This window comes from Heptranchias perlo, unplaced genomic scaffold (genome assembly GCF_035084215.1).
Source record: "Heptranchias perlo isolate sHepPer1 unplaced genomic scaffold, sHepPer1.hap1 HAP1_SCAFFOLD_173, whole genome shotgun sequence".
Classification (NCBI taxonomy): Eukaryota; Metazoa; Chordata; class Chondrichthyes; order Hexanchiformes; family Hexanchidae; genus Heptranchias; species Heptranchias perlo.
Window position 1 is genome coordinate 673,440 of NW_027139001.1, and position 23,259 is coordinate 696,698.

Here is a 23,259-nt window from a genome sequence, read left to right on the forward strand (position 1 = left end):
ACGACGTCCAGCCCCCCTGGAATCGTTATTATTGCTATGGTGATCTATCCCCTGCTGTCTGATCTTTTACAATGTGTCATTAACAATCCTTTCAACAGCCCTTCCACCTTTTAATCGTCCCTTTCCTTCAGACATGATGAAGCCGATTTAGTCTCAGGCTTTCGTTTATCGTATGATTATTTACTACACAGAGCAGCTGGGAAACTCCTGCAGTAAGCAACGGTCAGGGTCAGGTACACAAGACTGAGTGACTTTATTCTGCAGCCTCCAGGCATCATCTTTAGAAATGTCAAAATTAAATCCACAAGAGTGTTACCCCAGAACAAACATGAGATGTCTGGCCTGCTTCATCTGCTGCTGTTCTGCTGGTCAGCACTCTCACACACTCCAGGCTGATTACACAGTTTCTTTGTTTATTTAATGCTTTCTGAGACCTATTTTCACTCCCGTCTCTACCCTCCTGTCACTTTATATGTTTGTCCATGTTTCACCCTGTCTGTTCTCTTTTTATATGGTTGATCTCTGTTTATTTTCTGAGTGTTTTTCTGTCTTGTTATTTCCACTTCTACTGTAATTTCAGTCTCTGTCGCTGTTTATCTCTCGATCTTTTTCTGTTACTCTTAGTTTTTATCTGTACGCCTCCCTTTCTCTCTCTCTCGGTCTGTTTGTCGCTGCCTATATTCACTCTCTTCCTTCTCTGTCTTTTTCCCATCTGCCTCCCTGTCTCTCTCGCTCGTTCTTTCTCTCTCTCTCTCTCTGACTTCATCTGTCTTTTTATCTTTCCACCTCTCTCTCCGTATCCTTCTCTCTCTTTCTGTTTTCCTCTGTCTATCTCTGTCTTTGTTTCTCCCTGTGGATCTACTTTTCCCTTTTATTTCTCTCTATTTCTTGCTGCTTCCCTTTTCATCTGTCTTTATTTAATTCTGTCTGCTTCTCACTCTCTCCAGCTCTGCTTCTGTTTACTTCTTTCTCTCTGTTTCTAGTTTACTTTTCGATCTCTTCTTTGCATCTGTTTCTGTATTTCATTGCATTTCTTTCAATATCTGTTTTAATCTTTGTATTTCTCCCCCTCTCCTGTTTTCTATTAGTCTCCATGCTTTCTATTCCACTTTCTCTCTTTCTGTTACTGTCTCTTTATGTCTTACACTCCCCTGCTCTGCCTCTCCCTCAGTCTCGAGTTATTTTAAATGGATTTCCTATGTCTATTTACCTCTCCGTGGGCCCTTCCTGTCTGTACATTGACCCAGTGTCCCACTGCAGCCCAGACTGAGCCCCACCCTGGGCCCTTCCTCTCTGTACATTGACCCAGTGTCCCACTGCAGCCCAGACTGAGCCCCACCCTGGGCCCTTCCTCTCTGTACATTGACCCAGTGTCCCACTGCAGCCCAGACTGAGCCCCACCCTGGGCCCTTCCTGTCTGTACATTGACCCAGTGTCCCACTGCAGCCCAGACTGAGCCCCACCCTGGGCTCTTCCTGTCTGTACATTGACCCAGTGTCCCACTGCAGCCCAGACTGAGCCCCACCCTGGGCCCTTCCTGTCTGTTCATTGACACAGTGTCCCACTGCAGCCCAGACTGAGCCCCACCCTGGGCCCTTCCTGTCTGTACATTGACCCAGTGTCCCACTGCAGCCCAGACTGAGCCCCACCCTGGGCCCTTCCTGTCTATCCATTGACCCAGTGTCCCACTGCAGCCCAGACTGAGCCCCACCCTGGGTCCTTCCTGTCTCTACATTGACCCAGTGTCCCACTGCAGCCCAGACTGAGCCCCACCCTGGGCCCTTCCTCTCTGTACATTGACCCAGTGTCCCACTGCAGCCCAGACTGAGCCCCACCCTGGGCCCTTCCTGTCTCTAAATTGAACCAGTGTCCCACTGCAGCCCAGACTGAGCCTCACCCTGGGCCCTTCCTCTCTGTACATTGACCCAGTGTCCCACTGCAGCCCAGACTGAGCCCCACCCTGGGCCCTTCCTGTCTGTACATTGACCCAGTGTCCCACTGCAGCCCAGACCGAGCCCCACCCTGGGCTCTTCCTGTCTGTACATTGACCTAGTGTCCCACTGCAGCCCAGACTGAGCCCAACCCTGGGTCCTTCCTGTCTGTCCATTGACCCAGTGTCCCACTGCAGCGCAGGCTGAGCCCCACCCTGGGCCCTTCCTGTCTGTCCATTGACACAGTGTCCCACTGCAGCCCAGACTGAGCCCCACCCTGGGCCCTTCCTGTCTGTACATTGACCCAGTGTCCCACTGCAGCCCAGACTGAGCCCCACCCTGGGCTCTTCCTGTCTGTACATTGACCCAGTGTCCCACTGCAGCCCAGACTGAGCCCCACCCTGGGCCCTTCCTGTCTGTTCATTGACACAGTGTCCCACTGCAGCCCAGACTGAGCCCCACCCTGGGCCCTTCCTGTCTGTACATTGACCCAGTGTCCCACTGCAGCCCAGACTGAGCCCCACCCTGGGCCCTTCCTGTCTATCCATTGACCCAGTGTCCCACTGCAGCCCAGACTGAGCCCCACCCTGGGTCCTTCCTGTCTCTACATTGACCCAGTGTCCCACTGCAGCCCAGACTGAGCCCCACCCTGGGCCCTTCCTCTCTGTACATTGACCCAGTGTCCCACTGCAGCCCAGACTGAGCCCCACCCTGGGCCCTTCCTGTCTCTAAATTGAACCAGTGTCCCACTGCAGCCCAGACTGAGCCTCACCCTGGGCCCTTCCTCTCTGTACATTGACCCAGTGTCCCACTGCAGCCCAGACTGAGCCCCACCCTGGGCCCTTCCTGTCTGTACATTGACCCAGTGTCCCACTGCAGCCCAGACCGAGCCCCACCCTGGGCTCTTCCTGTCTGTACATTGACCTAGTGTCCCACTGCAGCCCAGACTGAGCCCAACCCTGGGTCCTTCCTGTCTGTCCATTGACCCAGTGTCCCACTGCAGCGCAGGCTGAGCCCCACCCTGGGCCCTTCCTGTCTGTCCATTGACACAGTGTCCCACTGCAGCCCAGACTGAGCCCCACCCTGGGCCCTTCCTGTCTGTACATTGACCCAGTGTCCCACTGCAGCCCAGACTGAGCCCCACCCTGGGCCCTTCCTGTCTGTACATTGACCCAGTGTCCCACTGCAGCCCAGACTGAGCCCCACCCTGGGCCCTTCCTCTCTGTACATTGAACCAGTGTCCCACTGCAGCCCAGACTGAGCCCCACCCTGGGCCCTTCCTGTCTGTACATTGACCCAGTCTCCCACTGCAGCCCAGACTGAGCCCCACCCTAGTCCCTTCCTCTCTATACATTGACCCAGTGTCCCACTGCAGCCCAGACTGAGCCCTACCCTGGGCTCTTCCTGTCTGTACATTGACCCAGTGTTCCACTGCAGCCCAGACTGAGCACCATCCTGGGCCCTTCCTGTCTGTCCATTGACCCAGTGTCCCACTGCAGCTCAGACTGAGTCCGCACCCTGAGCCCTTCCTGTCTGTCCATTGACCCAGTGTCCCACTGCAGCCCAGACTGAACCCCACCCTGGGCCCTTCCTCTCTGTCCATTGACCCAGTGTCCCACTGCAGCCCAGACTGAGCCCCACCCTGGTCCCTTCCTGTCTCTACATTGACCCAGTGTCCCACTGCAGCCCAGACTGAGCCCCACCCTGGGCCCTTCCTCTCTGTACATTGACTCAGTGTCCCACTGCAGCCCAGACTGAGCCCCACCCTGGGCCCTTCCTGTCTGTACATTGACCCAGTGTCCCACTGCAGCCCAGACTGAGCCCCACCCTGGGCCCTTCCTGTCTCTACATTGACCCAGTGTCCCACTGCAGCCCAGACTGAGCCCCACCCTGGGCCCTTCCTCTCTGTACATTGACCCAGTGTCCCACTGCAGCCCAGACTGAGCCCCACCCTGGGCCCTTCCTCTCTGTACATTGACCCAGTGTCCCACTGAAGCCCAGACTGAGCCCCACCCTGGGCTCTTCCTGTCTGTACATTGACCTAGTGTCCCACTGCAGCCCAGACTGAGCCCTACCCTGCGTCCTTCCTGTCAGTCCATTGACCCAGTGTCCCACTGCAGCCCAGACTGAGCCCCACCCTTGGCCCTTCCTGTCTGTCCATTGACACAGTGTCCCACTGCAGCCCAGACTGATCCCCACCCTGGGCCCTTCCTGTCTGTACATTGACCCAGTGTCCCACTGCAGCCCAGACTGAGCCCCACCCTGGGCCCTTCCTGTCTGTACATTGACCCAGTGTCCCACTGCAGCCCAGACTGAGCCCCACCCTGGGCCCTTCCTCTCTGTACATTGAACCAGTGTCCCACTGCAGCCCAGAATGAGCCCCACCCTGGGCCCTTCCTGTCTGTACATTGACCCAGTGTCCCACTGCAGCCCAGACTGAGCCCCACCCTCGGCCCTTCCTCTCTGTACATTGACCCAGTATCCCACTGCAGCCCAGACTGAGCCCCACCCTGGGCTCTTCCTGTCTGTACATTGACCCAGTGTTCCACTGCAGCCCAGACTGAGCACCAACCTGGGCCCTTCCTGTCTGTCCATTGACCCAGTGTCCCACTGCAGCCCAGACTGAGTCCGCACACTGCGCCCTTCCTCTCTATCCATTGACCCAGTGTCCCACTGCAGCCCAGACTGAGCCCCACCCTGGGCCCTTCCTCTCTGTACATTGACCCAGTGTCCCACTGCAGCCCAGACTGAGCCCCACCCTTAGCCCTTCCTCTCTGTACATTGACCCAGTGTCCCACTGCAACCCAGACTGAACCCCACACTGGGTCCTTCCCGTCTGTACATTGACCCAGTGTCCCACTGCAGCCCAGACTGAGCCCCACCCTGGGCCCTTCCTGTCTGTACATTGACACAATGTCCCACTGCAGCCCAGACTGAGCCCCACCCTGGATCCTTCCTGTCTGTACATTGACCCAGTATCCCACTGCAGCCCAGACTGAGCCCCACCCTGGGTCCTTCCTGTCTGTACATTGACCCAGTGTCCCACTGCAGCCCAGACTGAGCCCCACCCTGGGTCCTTCCTGTCTGTACATTGACCCAGTGTCCCACTGCAGCCCAGACTGAGAACCACCCAGGGCCCTTCCTGTCTGTACATTGACCCAGTGTCCCACTGCAGCCCAGACTGAGCCCTACCCTGGGCCCTTCCTGTCTCTAAATTGACCCAGTGTCCCACTGCAGCCCAGACTGAGCCCCACCCTGGCCCTTCCTCTCTGTACATTGACCGAGTGTCCCATTGCAGCCCAGACTGAGCCCCACCCTGGGCCCTTCCTGACTTTACATTGACCCAGTGTCCCACTGCAGCCCAGACTGAGCCCCACCCTGGTCCCTTCCTGTCTGTACATTGCCCAGTGTCCCACTGCAGCCCAGACTGAGCCCCACCCTGGGCCCTTCCTCTCTGTACATTGACCCAGTGTCCCACTGCAGCACAGACTGAGCCCCACCCTGGGCCCTTCCTGTCTGTACATTGACCCAGTGTCCCACTGCAGCTCAGACTGAGCCCCACCCTGGGCCCTTCCTCTCTGTACATTGACCCAGTGTCCCACTGCAGCCCAGACTGAGCCCCACCCTGGGCCCTTCCTCTCTGTACATTGACCCAATGTCCCACTGCAGCCCAGACTGAGCCCCACCCTGGGCCCTTCCTGTCTGTACATTGACCCAGTGTCCCACTGCAGCCCAGACTGAGCCCCACCCTGGGCCCTTCCTGTCTGTACGTTGACCCAGTGTCCCACTGCAGCCCAGACTGAGCCCCACCCTGGGCCCTTCCTGTCTGTACATTGACCCAGTGGCCCACTGCAGCCCAGACTGAGCCCTACCCTGGGCCCTTCCTGTCTCTACATTGACCCAGTGTCCCACTGCAGCCCAGACTGAGCCCCACCCTGGGCCCTTCCTCTCTGTACATTGACCCAGTGTCCCATTGCAGACCAGACTGAGCCCTACCCTGGGCCCTTCCTGTCTCTAAATTGACCCAGTGTCCCACTGCAGCCCAGACTGAGCCCCACCCTGGCCCTTCCTCTCTGTACATTGACCGAGTGTCCCATTGCAGCCCAGACTGAGCCCCACCCTGGGCCCTTCCTGACTTTACATTGACCCAGTGTCCCACTGCAGCCCAGACTGAGCCCCACCCTGGTCCCTTCCTGTCTGTACATTGCCCAGTGTCCCACTGCAGCCCAGACTGAGCCCCACCCTGGGCCCTTCCTGTCTGTTCATTGACACAGTGTCCCACTGCAGCCCAGACTGAGCCCCACCCTGGGCCCTTCCTGTCTGTACATTGACCCAGTGTCCCACTGCAGCCCAGACTGAGCCCCACCCTGGGCCCTTCCTGTCTATCCATTGACCCAGTGTCCCACTGCAGCCCAGACTGAGCCCCACCCTGGGTCCTTCCTGTCTCTACATTGACCCAGTGTCCCACTGCAGCCCAGACTGAGCCCCACCCTGGGCCCTTCCTCTCTGTACATTGACCCAGTGTCCCACTGCAGCCCAGACTGAGCCCCACCCTGGGCCCTTCCTGTCTCTAAATTGAACCAGTGTCCCACTGCAGCCCAGACTGAGCCTCACCCTGGGCCCTTCCTCTCTGTACATTGACCCAGTGTCCCACTGCAGCCCAGACTGAGCCCCACCCTGGGCCCTTCCTGTCTGTACATTGACCCAGTGTCCCACTGCAGCCCAGACCGAGCCCCACCCTGGGCTCTTCCTGTCTGTACATTGACCTAGTGTCCCACTGCAGCCCAGACTGAGCCCAACCCTGGGTCCTTCCTGTCTGTCCATTGACCCAGTGTCCCACTGCAGCGCAGGCTGAGCCCCACCCTGGGCCCTTCCTGTCTGTCCATTGACACAGTGTCCCACTGCAGCCCAGACTGAGCCCCACCCTGGGCCCTTCCTGTCTGTACATTGACCCAGTGTCCCACTGCAGCCCAGACTGAGCCCCACCCTGGGCCCTTCCTGTCTGTACATTGACCCAGTGTCCCACTGCAGCCCAGACTGAGCCCCACCCTGGGCCCTTCCTCTCTGTACATTGAACCAGTGTCCCACTGCAGCCCAGACTGAGCCCCACCCTGGGCCCTTCCTGTCTGTACATTGACCCAGTCTCCCACTGCAGCCCAGACTGAGCCCCACCCTAGTCCCTTCCTCTCTATACATTGACCCAGTGTCCCACTGCAGCCCAGACTGAGCCCTACCCTGGGCTCTTCCTGTCTGTACATTGACCCAGTGTTCCACTGCAGCCCAGACTGAGCACCATCCTGGGCCCTTCCTGTCTGTCCATTGACCCAGTGTCCCACTGCAGCTCAGACTGAGTCCGCACCCTGAGCCCTTCCTGTCTGTCCATTGACCCAGTGTCCCACTGCAGCCCAGACTGAACCCCACCCTGGGCCCTTCCTCTCTGTCCATTGACCCAGTGTCCCACTGCAGCCCAGACTGAGCCCCACCCTGGTCCCTTCCTGTCTCTACATTGACCCAGTGTCCCACTGCAGCCCAGACTGAGCCCCACCCTGGGCCCTTCCTCTCTGTACATTGACTCAGTGTCCCACTGCAGCCCAGACTGAGCCCCACCCTGGGCCCTTCCTGTCTGTACATTGACCCAGTGTCCCACTGCAGCCCAGACTGAGCCCCACCCTGGGCCCTTCCTGTCTCTACATTGACCCAGTGTCCCACTGCAGCCCAGACTGAGCCCCACCCTGGGCCCTTCCTCTCTGTACATTGACCCAGTGTCCCACTGCAGCCCAGACTGAGCCCCACCCTGGGCCCTTCCTCTCTGTACATTGACCCAGTGTCCCACTGAAGCCCAGACTGAGCCCCACCCTGGGCTCTTCCTGTCTGTACATTGACCTAGTGTCCCACTGCAGCCCAGACTGAGCCCTACCCTGCGTCCTTCCTGTCAGTCCATTGACCCAGTGTCCCACTGCAGCCCAGACTGAGCCCCACCCTTGGCCCTTCCTGTCTGTCCATTGACACAGTGTCCCACTGCAGCCCAGACTGATCCCCACCCTGGGCCCTTCCTGTCTGTACATTGACCCAGTGTCCCACTGCAGCCCAGACTGAGCCCCACCCTGGGCCCTTCCTGTCTGTACATTGACCCAGTGTCCCACTGCAGCCCAGACTGAGCCCCACCCTGGGCCCTTCCTCTCTGTACATTGAACCAGTGTCCCACTGCAGCCCAGAATGAGCCCCACCCTGGGCCCTTCCTGTCTGTACATTGACCCAGTGTCCCACTGCAGCCCAGACTGAGCCCCACCCTCGGCCCTTCCTCTCTGTACATTGACCCAGTATCCCACTGCAGCCCAGACTGAGCCCCACCCTGGGCTCTTCCTGTCTGTACATTGACCCAGTGTTCCACTGCAGCCCAGACTGAGCACCAACCTGGGCCCTTCCTGTCTGTCCATTGACCCAGTGTCCCACTGCAGCCCAGACTGAGTCCGCACACTGCGCCCTTCCTCTCTATCCATTGACCCAGTGTCCCACTGCAGCCCAGACTGAGCCCCACCCTGGGCCCTTCCTCTCTGTACATTGACCCAGTGTCCCACTGCAGCCCAGACTGAGCCCCACCCTTAGCCCTTCCTCTCTGTACATTGACCCAGTGTCCCACTGCAACCCAGACTGAACCCCACACTGGGTCCTTCCCGTCTGTACATTGACCCAGTGTCCCACTGCAGCCCAGACTGAGCCCCACCCTGGGCCCTTCCTGTCTGTACATTGACACAATGTCCCACTGCAGCCCAGACTGAGCCCCACCCTGGATCCTTCCTGTCTGTACATTGACCCAGTATCCCACTGCAGCCCAGACTGAGCCCCACCCTGGGTCCTTCCTGTCTGTACATTGACCCAGTGTCCCACTGCAGCCCAGACTGAGCCCCACCCTGGGTCCTTCCTGTCTGTACATTGACCCAGTGTCCCACTGCAGCCCAGACTGAGAACCACCCAGGGCCCTTCCTGTCTGTACATTGACCCAGTGTCCCACTGCAGCCCAGACTGAGCCCTACCCTGGGCCCTTCCTGTCTCTAAATTGACCCAGTGTCCCACTGCAGCCCAGACTGAGCCCCACCCTGGCCCTTCCTCTCTGTACATTGACCGAGTGTCCCATTGCAGCCCAGACTGAGCCCCACCCTGGGCCCTTCCTGACTTTACATTGACCCAGTGTCCCACTGCAGCCCAGACTGAGCCCCACCCTGGTCCCTTCCTGTCTGTACATTGCCCAGTGTCCCACTGCAGCCCAGACTGAGCCCCACCCTGGGCCCTTCCTCTCTGTACATTGACCCAGTGTCCCACTGCAGCACAGACTGAGCCCCACCCTGGGCCCTTCCTGTCTGTACATTGACCCAGTGTCCCACTGCAGCTCAGACTGAGCCCCACCCTGGGCCCTTCCTCTCTGTACATTGACCCAGTGTCCCACTGCAGCCCAGACTGAGCCCCACCCTGGGCCCTTCCTCTCTGTACATTGACCCAATGTCCCACTGCAGCCCAGACTGAGCCCCACCCTGGGCCCTTCCTGTCTGTACATTGACCCAGTGTCCCACTGCAGCCCAGACTGAGCCCCACCCTGGGCCCTTCCTGTCTGTACGTTGACCCAGTGTCCCACTGCAGCCCAGACTGAGCCCCACCCTGGGCCCTTCCTGTCTGTACATTGACCCAGTGGCCCACTGCAGCCCAGACTGAGCCCTACCCTGGGCCCTTCCTGTCTCTACATTGACCCAGTGTCCCACTGCAGCCCAGACTGAGCCCCACCCTGGGCCCTTCCTCTCTGTACATTGACCCAGTGTCCCATTGCAGACCAGACTGAGCCCCACCCTGGGCCTTTCCTTTCTTTACATTGACCCAGTGTCCCACTGCAGCCCAGACTGAGCCCTACCCTGGGCCCTTCCTGTCTGTACATTGACCCAGTGTCCCACTGCAGCCCAGACTGAGCCCCACCCTGGGACCTTCCTCTCTGTACATTGACCCAGTGTCCCACTGCAGCACAGACTGAGCCCCACCCTGGGCCCTTCCTGTCTGTACATTGACCCAGTGTCCCACTGCAGCCCAGACTGAGCCCCACCCTGGGCCCTTCCTCTCTGTACATTGACCCAGTGTCCCACTGCAGCCCTGACTGAGCCCCACCCTGGGCTCTTCCTGTCTGTACATTGATCCAGTGTCCCACTGCAGCCCCGACTGAGCCCCACCCTGGGCCCTTCCTGTCTGTCCATTGACCCAGTGTCCCACTGCAGCCCAGACTGAGCCCCACCCTGGGCCCTTCCTGTCTGTCCATTGAACCAGTGTCCCACTGCAGCCCAGACTGAGCCCCACCCTGGGCCCTTCCTCTCTGTACATTGACCCAGTGTCCCACTGCAGCCCAGACTGAGCCCCACACTGAGTCCTTCCTGTCTGTACATTGACCCAGTGTCCCACTGCAGCCCAGACTGAGCCCCACCCTGGGTCCTTCCTGTCTGTACATTGACCCAGTGTCCCACTGCAGCCCAGACTGAGCCCCACCCTGGGCCCTTCCTGTCTGTACATTGACCCAGTGTCCCACTGCAGCCCAGACTGAGCCCCACCCTGGGCTCTTCCTGTCTGTACATTGATCCAGTGTCCCACTGCAGCCCCGACTGAGCCCCACCCTGGGCCCTTCCTGTCTGTCCATTGACCCAGTGTCACACTGCAGCCCAGACTGAGCACCACCCTGGGCCCTTCCTGTCTGTCCATTGACCCAGTGTCCCACTGCAGCTTAGACTGAGCCCCACCCTGGGCCCTTCCTGTCTGTACAGTGACCCAGTGTCCCACTGCAGCCCAGACTGAGCCCCACCCTGGGCCCTTCCTCTCTGTACATTGACCCAGTGTCCCACTGCAGCCCTGACTGAGCCCCACCCTGGGCTCTTCCTGTCTGTACATTGATCCAGTGTCCCACTGCAGCCCCGACTGAGCCCCACCCTGGGCCCTTCCTGTCTGTCCATTGACCCAGTGTCCCACTGCAGCCCAGACTGAGCCCCACCCTGGGCCCTTCCTGTCTGTCCATTGAACCAGTGTCCCACTGCAGCCCAGACTGAGCCCCACCCTGGGCCCTTCCTCTCTGTACATTGACCCAGTGTCCCACTGCAGCCCAGACTGAGCCCCACACTGGGTCCTTCCTGTCTGTACATTGACCCAGTGTCCCACTGCAGCCCAGACTGAGCCCCACCCTGGGTCCTTCCTGTCTGTACATTGACCCAGTGTCCCACTGCAGCCCAGACTGAGCCCCACCCTGGGCCCTTCCTGTCTGTACATTGACCCAGTGTCCCACTGCAGCCCAGACTGAGCCCCACCCTGGGCTCTTCCTGTCTGTACATTGATCCAGTGTCCCACTGCAGCCCCGACTGAGCCCCACCCTGGGCCCTTCCTGTCTGTCCATTGACCCAGTGTCACACTGCAGCCCAGACTGAGCACCACCCTGGGCCCTTCCTGTCTGTCCATTGACCCAGTGTCCCACTGCAGCTTAGACTGAGCCCCACCCTGGGCCCTTCCTGTCTGTACATTGACCCAGTGTCCCACTGCAGCCCAGACTGAGACCCACCCTGGGTCCTTCCTGTCTGTACATTGACCCAGTGTCCCACTGCAGCCCAGACTGAGCCACACCCTGGGTCCTTCCTGTCTGTACATTGACCCAGTGTCCCACTGCAGCCCGGACTGACCCCCACCCTGGGTCCTTCCTGTCTGTACATTGACCCAGTGTCCCGCTGCTGCCCAGACTGAGCCCCACCCTGGGCCCTTCCTCTCTGTACATTGACCCAGTGTCCCACTGCAGCCCAGACTGAGCCCCACCCTGGGTCCTTCCTGTCTGTACATTGACCCAGTGTCCCACTGCAGCCCAGACTGAGCCCCACCCCGGGCCCTTCCTCTCTGTACATTGATCCAGTGTCCCACTGCAGCCCCGACTGAGCCCCACCCTGGGCCCTTCCTGTCTGTCCATTGACCCAGTGTCCCACTGCAGCCCAGACTGAGCGCCACCCTGGGCCCTTCCTGTCTGTCCATTGACCCAGTGTCCCACTGCAGCCCAGACTAAGCCCCACCCTGGGCCCTTCCTGTCTGTCCATTGACCCAGTGTCCCACTGCAGCCCAGACTGAGCCCCACCCTGGGTCCTTCCTGTCTGTACATTGACCCAGTGTCCCACTGCAGCCCAGACTGAGCCCCACCCTGGGTCCTTCCTGTCAGTACATTGACCCAGTGTCCCACTGCAGCCCAGACTGAGCCCCACCCTGGGTCCTTCCTGTCTGTACATTGACCCAGTGTCCCACTGCAGCCCAGACTGAGCCCCACCCTGGGTCCTTCCTCTCTGTACATTGACCCAGTGTCCCACTGCACCCCAGACTGAGCCCCACCCTGGGTCCTTCCTGTCTGTACATTGACCCAGTGTCCCACTGCAGCCCAGACTGAGCCCAACCCTGGGTCCTTCCTGTCTGTACATTGACCCAGTGTCCCACTGCAGCCCAGACTGAGCCCCACCCTGGGTCCTTCCTGTCTGTACATTGACCCAGTGTTCCACTGCAGCCCAGACTGAGCCCCACCCTGGGTCCTTCCTGTCTGTACATTGACCCAGTGTCCCACTGCAGCCCAGACTGAGCCAATCCCTGGTCCTTCCTGTCTGTACATTGACCCAGTGTCCCACTGCAGCCCAGACTGAGCCCCACCCTGGGTCCTTCCTGTCTGTACATTGACCCAGTGTCCCACTGCAGCCCAGACTGAGCCCCACCCTGGGCCCTTCCTCTCTGTACATTGACCCAGTGTCCCACTGCAGCCCAGACTGAGCCCCACCCTGGGCCCTTCCTGTCTGTACATTGACCCAGTGTCCCACTGCAGCCCAGACTGAGACCCACCCTGGGCCCTTCCTCTCTGTACATTGACCCAGTGTCCCACTGCAGCCCAGACTGAGCCCCACCCTGGGTCCTTCCTGTCTGTACATTGACCCAGTGTCCCACTGCAGCCCAGACTGAGCCCCACCCTGTGCCCTTCCTGTCTGTACATTGACCCAGTGTCCCACTGCAGCCCAGACTGAGCCCCACCCTGGACCCTTCCTGTCTGTACATTGACCCAGTGTCCCACTGCAGCCCAGACTGAGCCCCACTCTGGGCCCTTCCTGTCTGTACATTGACCCAGTATCCCACTGCAGCCCAGACTGAGCCCCACCCTGGGCCCTTCCTGTCTGTACATTGACCCAGTGTCCCACTGCAGCCCAGACTGAGCCCCAACCTGGGCCCTTCCTCTCTGTACATTGACCCAGTGTCCCACTGCAGCCCAGACTGAGCCCCACCCTGGGTCCTTCCTGTCTGTACATTGACCCAGTGTCCCACTGCAGCCCAGACTGAGCCCCACCCTGGGACCTTCCTGTCTGTACATTGACCCAGTGTCCCACTGCAGCCCAGACTGAGTCCCACCCTGGGCCCTTCCTGTCTGTACATTGACCCAGTGTCCCACTGCAGCCCAGACTGAGCCCCACTCTGGGCCCTTCCTGTCTGTGCATTGACCCAGTGTCCCACTGCAGCCCAGACTGAGCCCCACCCTGGGCCCTTCCTGTCTGTACATTTATCCAGTGTCCCACTGCAGCCCAGACTGAGCCCCACTCTGGGCCCTTCCTGTCTGTACATTGACCCAGTGACCCACTACAGCCCAGACTGAGCTCCACCCTGGGCGCTTCCTGTCTGTACATTGACCCAGTGACCCACTGCAGCCCAGACTGAGCCCCACTCTGGGCCCTTCCTGTCTGGACATTGACCCAGTGTCCCACTGCAGCCCAGACTGAGCCCCACCCTGGGCCCTTCCTGTCTGTCCATTGACCCAGTGTCCCACTGCAGCCCAGACTGAGCCCCACCCTGGGTCCTTCCTGTCTGTACATTGACCCAGTGTCCCACTGCAGCCCAGACTGAGCCCCACCGTGGGTCCTTCCTGTCAGTACATTGACCCAATGTCCCTCTGCAGCCCAGACTGAGCCCCACCCTGGGCCCTTCCTGTCTGTACATTGACCCAGTGTCCCACTGCAGCCCAGACTGAGCCCCACCCTGAGTCCTTCCTGTCTGTACATTGACCCAGTGTCCCACTGCAGCCCAGACTGAGCCCCACCCTGTGCCCTTCCTGTCTGTACATTGACCCAGTGTCCCACTGCAGCCCAGACTGAGCCCCACCCTGGGCCCTTCCTGTCTGTACATTGACCCAGTGTCCCACTGCAGCCCAGACTGAGCCCCACTCTGGGCCCTTCCTGTCTGTACATTGACCCAGTGTCCCACTGCAGCCCAGACTGAGCCCCACCCTTGGCCCTTCCTGTCTGTACATTGACCCAGTGTCCCACTGCAGCCCAGACTGAGCCCCACCCTGGGCCCTTCCTCTCTGTACATTGACCCAGTGTCCCACTGCAGCCCAGACTGAGCCCCACCCTGGGTCCTTCCTGTCTGTACATTGACCCAGTGTCCCACTGCAGCCCAGACTGAGCCCCACCCTGGGCCCTTCCTGTCTGTACATTGACCCAGTGTCCCACTGCAGCCCAGACTGAGCCCCACCCTGGGCCCTTCCTGTCTGTACATTGACCCAGTGTCCCACTGCAGCCCAGACTGAGCCCCACTCTGGGCCCTTCCTGTCTGTACATTGACCCAGTGTCCCACTGCAGCCCAGACTGAGCCCCACCCTGGGCCCTTCCTGTCTGTACATTGATCCAGTGTCCCACTGCAGCCCAGACTGAGCCCCACTCTGGGCCCTTCCTGTCTCTACATTGACCCAGTGTCCCACTGCAGCCCAGACTGAGCCCCACCCTGGGCCCTTCCTGTCTGTACATTGACCCAGTGTCCCACTGCAGCCCAGACTGAGCCCCACCCTGGGCCCTTCCTGTCTGCACATTGACCCAGTGTCCCACTGCAGCCCAGACTGAGCCCCACCCTGGGCCCTTCCTGTCTGTACATTGACCCAGTGTCCCACTGCAGCCCAGACTGAGCCCCACCCTGGGCCCTTCCTGTCTGTACATTGACCCAGTGTCCCACTGCAGCCCAGACTGAGCCCCACCCTGGGCCCTTCCTCTCTGTACATTGACCCAGTGTCCCACTGCAGCCCAGACTGAGCCCCACCCTGGGCCCTTCCTGTCTGTACATTGACCCAGAGCCCCACTGCAGCCCAGACTGAGCCCCACCCTGGGCCCTTCCTGTCTGTACATTGACCCAGTGCCCCATTGGGGACCATCCAGCCCCGGATATCCGGCAGAATCAGCGCTGGGGGACCGGGTGACTGAGTCTCGTGACCCTGTCGCTGGGCCTCTGACGTCACAATGGGAGACGACGCTCGCTCAGCTCGAGCTTGAAACCGTTAAAGGGCCGTTCGGATTTGAACCTGGAGCGCGGCCGGTTAAAGGGGCGGGACAGAGAATCGGCCAAAAATATTCATATAATGAGACCAGGAATGGTTATAAATTGAAATGTTCATATAATGAGACCAGGAATGGTTATAAATTGAAATGTTCATATAATGAGACCGGGAATGGTTATAAATTGAAATGTTCACACTCCCACACTCAGTCCGGGTCTGGATTCCCGCAGTGACTCCAGGTGTCTCTGTCCGTTTGAACTGAACTGATTCTCCCCCAGCCTGAAACAGATTAAAGATTAAACAGGAAATAAACAGATTGAACAACAGTGTAAATAACAGGGAGACTGGGGTTAATATTTCAATAATAATTACAGACAAATATTACCAATAAAAGGGACTGAATCCCATTGATATTTCATTGATTACATTAAACATTAACATAAACACTCACCCGATCCACTCCAGACTCCTGCGGGTCAATATGAGGGAGCGGAGAGCGGGGACAGATCGGTCTGTGAAGGAGTTTGATCCGAGGTCCAGGTACATCAGTGACCGGTTTGTACTGAGAGTGGAGACGAGATCCTCCATACAAGAATCTGTGAGACCGACATCATCCAGACTGGGGATCAGAGACAGAGAAATAACAGGAATCAGGGTAAATCCCCAGTGTTTATTAATAACACGATTGCTGATACTAATAATAATGTACAGTGTCAGACATCCAGTTATTATGAACACAATCTCATACAGTCTGATACTTACCCCAGTTTCTGTATTTTACAGTCCGGGGTCCTCAGAGCCTCAGACAGTAGTTTCACTCCTGAATCTCCCAATTTATGAAAATTCAGGTCCAGACCCGTCAGTGTCCGGTTTGTACTGAGAGCGGAGGAGAGATCCCCGATACAAGAATCTGTGAGACCGTTTGCGCATAACCTGGAGATCAGACAGATAGAGGAGGGAGAGAAAGTAGAGCAGAGAGAACAGGAATCAGAGTAAATTCCCAGTATTTATTTGTATTATTATTACTCACACTGACATTAATGTACAGTGTCAGACATCCAGTTATTATGAACACAATCTCACACAGTCTGATACTTACCGAAGTTCCTGTATTTTACAGTCCGGGTTCCTCAGAGCCGCAGACAGTAGTTTCACTCCTGAATCTCCCAGTTTATTATAACTCAGGTTCAGAACCGTCAGTGACCGGTTTTTCTTGAGAGCGGAGACGAGATCCTCGGTACAAGAATCTGTGAGATCGTTATCCCGTAACCTGGTGATCAGAGAGAGACAGAGACAGAGACAGAGAGAAACGAGCAGAGATAACAGGAATCAGAGTAAATTCCCAATATTTATTTGTGTTATTATTAGTTATACTGACATTTATGTACGGTGTTCGGCATCCAGTTATTACAAACACAATCTCACACAGTCTGATACTTACCCCAGTTCCTGTATTTTACAGTCCGGGTTCCTCAGAGCCGCAGACAGTAGTTTCACTCCTAAATCTCCCAGTTTATTGCTCGCCAATCTGAACACAAACAGACAGAGAGTGAGAGATGAACTGAACCCAATCCCCGATCTGAAACAGTTTTTCTCTGATATTACACGAAACACTGAAAAATCTTTTGGAAATTAATATAGATTTCCCTATCACTGACAATGAATCTCACTGTGCCCAACACCCCATATATTCAGGGACTGTCAGTAAATTCATTTATTAAATAAAGTGCTGTCTGTGTGAAGCCTTTAAATGTCCCTCAGTCCGGTCTCATTCCCTCATGATCAGAATTACCCTCCTGGAGGTCAGTGATCGGTCCCGTCATGTTTGGGGAAACTTGTCTCATTTCTGCTCTGAAATCCCAGATTTTATGGGAATGCGGCGATTTTCCCCGAATGAAATGATAAAGCGGTGATTTCCTGTAATTTATGCAGTATTATGTTAATCTGCATCATATCTCGGGGTGAGTTATATTGTGAAACAGCGCTAACGGCTGTTGTGAAATCCGTCCCACAGGATTACATGTCACAAGGAGAGTTTATTCTGTCCTGTTACAACTTTTAAATGCCCCTGTACTCCCAGTTTATGCGGGAGGGTCCTCTCTCACTTTATTCCCATTAAACTGGCTCGACATTTATTTCATTTGTAACGGGCCCGATAATTTTATGGGGAATTTTATGGTTCCCTCCTCGAGTGGGAGCTCACAAACACGGGGCAGATTATGGGAAATTCCCGGGTTCACTGCCCCCTAGTTCACCCAGGAGCCTCCCGCTGTGTATGAGCCCCCACCGATGGCCGGTGTGTGTCTGTACTCCTGGACGAATTCCCCACAACCCTTTAGATTGGAACCTTTTTACCGGCAGATTTTAGCTCCCAAATCCCACTGAAGTGTCGGCCTGGATTAATGAGCGAGGGGCCTGAATCCACGACCTTCTGACTCAGAGGCACGAGTGCTGCCAGCTGGGTGAAGAGATGGTGGATGTATTGGAGAGTGTGAAGGGCTATGTCATTGATGAGTTAAGATAACGGACCGACGTCCTGCGGGGAAAGCTCAGCTCGCCCACTGACGGTTGACTGCCCGAAAGCTGTGTTTTGCTCTTTGTTACTGAATGTTTGGTGTTTCTGCTTCCCTCTCCTACACACGTTGACAGTCCGGTTATTGTCACTTGCCCCCACACCTCGGTACGAGGGTGGGATGCCCCGAAACACAGACTGCTGCAGTTAGTGTCGGTCTCCGTGTCACGAGCAGTGAGAAGCAACCTCTTCGATGGACGATTCTCAGGCAGTGAGAAAAATAGCAATCAATATAATTTATTGCAATTAAATTCTCAGACTCTTTCAGTGACCTGTATTTACTGATCCGATAAAGACTGGAAAATCCCCACTTGTTCACAAGGATCCATTTCAGGTTCTCCAGTCCTGAGGGAATTACTAACCGATCCTCTTATCATTTGTCATATTTGTGTCGAATCTCCTTCTCTCTGGTTTAACTGAACTGTTTGATTCCCTTCATTACGGAGCAACAATACAATCCGTGACTACAATTGGCCTAACAGTTCGAGACAAATAAACAGTTACCTCAACACCTGGAATTTGTGCAGTTTTGGTCCCAGCCGCTGGAGTCCTTCACAATGAATGGAGCAGTACTCCAGATTGAGTTCTTTTATTGTATCACAGAGTCCAATGACATGAGATAGGACCGCACAATCAATCGGGGTCAGTCGTAATCCACTAAAATTAAGTGTTTCCACATATCCCACTGTGACCCGAGCCAGTGTTTTATTCTGAGACTCAAACAGGTAGTGGAATGTGTTCAGGAGGTCCCTTTTACCAGTTTCACTCTCTGTGTTTCCAATCTCTCCTTCAACCTTTTCCTTCACCCAGTCGATCACTCCGCAGATTGTTTGATGAAGAAATGGACCCAGAAACTCCTCCAGGGGCCGAGCTGACTGTGAGGAGGAGAGACCAACAACAAAACGGAGAAATATCTCAAATCGTCCATCTTCCTTGTTGTGGGCTTCACTGAGGAGTTTCCGGATGTTCCCTGGATATGGAGACAGGAATTGTGCGAGTGCGGCTACAAACTCTTGGATGGTGAGGTGGGGGAATGTGTAAACCACACTCTGGGCAGAATCATCTCTCTCCGAAAGTTCCATCATGAACCCAGACAGGAACTGGGAAGGTTGCAGATTGTACTTGATCAAATCTCCATTTCTGAACACAATCTTCTTCTTGGAGACCCCAGTGAAAGCCATCTCACCGATCTTCAGTAACACATCACGGGGGGATTCAATCTCTCGGCCATGATTTTTCAGAATGTTGTAAATATAGTAGGAATATAGTTGGGTGATGGTCTTGGGAACTCGCTGCTGTTTCCTGTCTCTTTGTGTGAAGAAGGGACCTAGTGACAGACCGAGGATCCAGCAGTAGGAAGGGTTGTAACACATGGTGTACAGGATCTCGTTCTCCTCCACATGTTTGAAAACAGCTGCTGCCACCGACTGATCTTCAAAAAACTTGTTGAAATATTCCTTCCGTTCTTCACCAACAAATCCCAGGATTTCAGCCCAGACACTGATCTCAGCCTTTTCCAATAAATGTAATGCAGTGGGGCGGCTGGTCACGAGCACTGAACATCCTGGGAGCAGCTTGTGCTGTAATAAACTGTACACAATGTCAGACACTTCACACCAGTCTTCAGGATCTGTGCACATGTACTGAGGTTCTGTATTTCTCCGATTGTCAGCAAAATTGATACTGTCCTTGAATTCATCTAAACCATCGAATGTAAACAGTAATCCCTCTGGGTTCTTCCAGAGTTCTCCCAGAATATTTCCAAAGTAAGGATACAGATCCAGTATCAGATTCCTCAGGTTTATTCTACAGTTAATAGCATTCAAATCCCGGAACCTAAAGCTGAAAACAAATTGAAAGTGTGGGTATACTTTCCCAGTGGCCCAGTCATGAACAATCTTTTGTACCATTGTTGTTTTTCCAATCCCCGCGACTCCGCTCACTGCTGCTGAACTCCCAGATTTGGATTTTCTCCGGGAAAAACTGCTCTGGAACAGTTGATCAGTTCGGATTTTTTCCAGTTCTCTCCGGAGATGTTTCTTTCTCCACTCTTCATGGTCTCGGCCTCTTGCTAGCAGTTCATGTTCTACAAGTGTCCGATCACGAACAGTGGAAATGACCGTTAGTTCAGTGTATAGATTGACCAGCTGGAAAATCTTAACCTTCTCCTTTGTTAGGATCGTGTTCACTCTCAGTGTTTCAGTTTGGACCCGGAGTGTTTCCTTGTGTTTCTGTTGAACATCTTCAATGAGAACAGACAGAAAGTGGTTCTCAATGTTAGTTGTATTGATATAAAAACAAATTCTCAATATCACTTTACTATTCAGTGAAATGTTCCGAGATTGAATTCATAGCTTCAATTGAGGTGCGAGCAGGAAATTAAACTCAGTTGCTGAAAACCTCGCTTGAAAGTGAACAAGGGCTGTGAAAAGTTTCAAATCCTCACTTGATTCTAATATTTACTGAACATGGAGATTTCGATGAAGGTGATATTTTCGCTCTGATAATTAATCCTATCAGCCCTGAACTGCACTGGAGACATCTGATAGAAACCTTAACATGATCCTGGTTCTACGACAGTGGAGGTTCCATTTGATCAATCTATGAAACTGTCAGTGGTGCTGTCCTTCTGCGGAAATGGTAAATAGGGTTTTGCGTATCAGTGGGACAGAGACAGACGATGAATGGACAGAAGTTCCACTGTTATTGTATCAGACCTCAGGCAGGTTATCTGGGATATTGTGGGCACTGGGAGAGGGACAGACTGTGAATGGACAGAAGTTCCACTGTTTAACCTCGATGGAGGGGAAGCTTTCAGAAACGGGACTCGGATAGGTTATCTGGGGTATTACCTGTTGTTCTATATCACGTGATAGCAAGTAAATCTTAATGCCATTCTTAATGTACAGTGGGGAATCAGAAAGATGATTTAAGATATCGGAGTTTGCGTTGAGGGAAGGGTGGCGCATTAATGTATTTTGTTTGGCTGAGAAACTTCGGTTCTGAAATGTTTTAATGGAATTCAGAACATGAGTGCAGGAAACAGGCTCACAATCAACAAAATAATTAATAACAGAGAAAATTGAAAGTCAGAAATACGAAGGGAAATCACCCAAAGCTTTGGAAAGCAGGGACCAGATACCGGGGAAGGACACTAAAGGGACAGTGTAAGTGGGGTGAAGTGATAATTGAACGTGTTTCTGTGGATTCACTGAGAGGAAGCAAAAGTGGGGTCATCTCTCTAACAGGGACAGGCTTATTTGGGCCAAATGGTCTTTTCCTGTCTCTAATCATTCTCCTGTTGTATTGTGTTTCAGAAATAGTGAACACTTTTTCAGCAATTATTATGTATATTAATTGAATGTGTTTTTATAACAGTCCTGTCATATCACCGATTATTATTAATAATACAACTGTTGCTCACTTCACTCAGTGTAATGTTAGAGCAGAAAACATTCACAGTTCATTTCAACTGTTCCCCAGTAATTATACTCCGTTGTTTCATTTTGGTCTGATATTCCTCCAATGAAGGTTTGGGAAATTAAATCTGTTTCCATTAGTCATTACATTAGGTCTTAAAAGACCCTGAGTTAAAGGGCTATTCTTTGAGTAAAATAAGGTTCTCTGTTTCACTGCCATTAGGGAGCCAGCCCATAACTTCCTTGTGTGAACATCTCGGAAGTGTGAACTTCTCAGATCAGATCGAACATTTTGGCGTCTCGCTCTGTGCTGTGAAATGATAACATTTTAAAGTTTCGCTTTTCTCCACCTCTTTCCTTCCAGTTGGTGGTGGGGAGATTCCAAGGGGGGGCAGTAACATCTGGCTCAAGGCACTGCTCTTCAATTATGAAAACCAGAATGTCTGGGCAGCACGAAGGAGGTGCGTATTGGGATTCACAGTGTATCAGGATCCTGACAGGTGTGCATTGGGATTCACAGTGTATCAGGATCCTGACAGGTGTGCATTGGGATTCACAGTGTATCAGGATCCTGACAGGTGTGTATTGGGATTCACATTGTATCAGGATCCTGACAGGTGTGTATGGGGATCCACGGTGTATCAAGATCCTGCCAGGTGTGTATTGGGTTTCACAGTGTTGGGATCCTTACAGGTGTGTATGGGGTTTGATAGGGTATCAGGATTCTGCCAGATGTGTATGGGGATTCATAGTGTATCAGGATCCTGCCAGATGTATATGTAGTTTCAGAGTGTATCAGGATCCTGCCAGGTGTGTTTGGGGTTTTGCAGTGTATCAGGATCCGGTCAGGTGTGTTTGGGGTTTCACAGTGTATCGGGTCGCTACCAGGTGTGTATGGGGAGTCACAGTGTATCGGGATCCTGCCAGGTGTGTATGGGGATTCACAGTGTACCGGGTCGCTGCCAGGTGTGTATGGGGATTCAGAGTGTATCGGGATCCTGCCAGGTGTGTATGGGGATTCACAGTGTATCAGGATCCTGCCAGTTTTGTATGGGGATTCACAGTGCATCAGGATCCTGCCAGGTGTCCATGGGATTTCACAGTGTATCAGGACAATGTCAGTTGAGTATAAGAATTAAGAAGTGATAGTGATCAGCATCTGGATTAAGTGCAACAGTGGAACTTCTGTATATTTAGAAAATATGTCAGAAACCGCATGAATTAGAACTTGAAAAGTTGGGTGTTGATGACAAGTTCAAACGAGGTTCATTTCTATTCCCTCCAGCCTTTCAATTTCGGATTCCCAGATTCCGACAATCTCTAAACAAAAGTCTACAGTCAAACATTCTGATTCTCAGAAGTGAAATAAACGGTTTAAAATTTCCATTTCATCACTTACCTTTCAGGTGACTGGGTATTTCAGATAAACCTCGTCCGATGTTCATATAATCAAATGGATCAGGACCTGTTTAAATCATTGAGCTTTCATGAAATCAGATCTGTGTAATGTTATCGTAAATTCTGCAGTGTTTCAATCTGAAATTGAATTCAGTGTCTGATTTTACTGTACCAAGTTCCTGCATCTCTTTCAGTATTTTGTCCAACTTTGGTACCACATGGTGCATTTTCACAAAGGATTCCCACATCACCCTTCGGGCCCGAGAGCCTTTCTCCATCACCAGATTTAGGACAAGTTTGGAACTGTCCGCCCTGTTTCCCTTCTCCACGAGATCAATGACTTTCTGTAAAGAATAACAATGAATATATTGGTCTCTCCTTTTCCCAGTCCCAGTAAAACTGATTCCCTTTTGTTTTCAGTCCACACAAGAGTTACACCCGAACCGTTCCCCTATCCTTTGCACAGACACTGACCGATCCACTGGGTATTTTCACGTCTTCGTATCATTGCTTCAGATTCACTGTATTTTCAGTTTGATCAATTTCTTTCCTATTTGGCCTGTTTCTGTTCTGTCACATTCTATGATTCTAAGATCT

The 23,259-nt window shown here is 54.3% G+C and overlaps 1 protein-coding gene across 1 annotated transcript; it reads right to left on the bottom strand.

The window, feature by feature from the left end:
* Positions 1-13,899: 13,899 nt before the first annotated feature.
* On the bottom strand, positions 13,900-19,755 carry LOC137309638 (NACHT, LRR and PYD domains-containing protein 3-like). Its single transcript, XM_067977739.1, has 7 exons — positions 19,530-19,755; positions 18,350-18,815; positions 16,715-16,801; positions 16,373-16,543; positions 16,036-16,206; positions 15,725-15,892; positions 13,900-15,552 (listed from the first exon to the last, which is right to left on the bottom strand). Exons 1-7 carry the CDS (start codon positions 19,753-19,755, stop codon positions 15,465-15,467), a joined length of 1,377 nt encoding a protein of 458 aa, XP_067833840.1. The 3' UTR covers positions 13,900-15,464.
* Between the last annotated feature and the right edge of the window lie 3,504 nt (positions 19,756-23,259).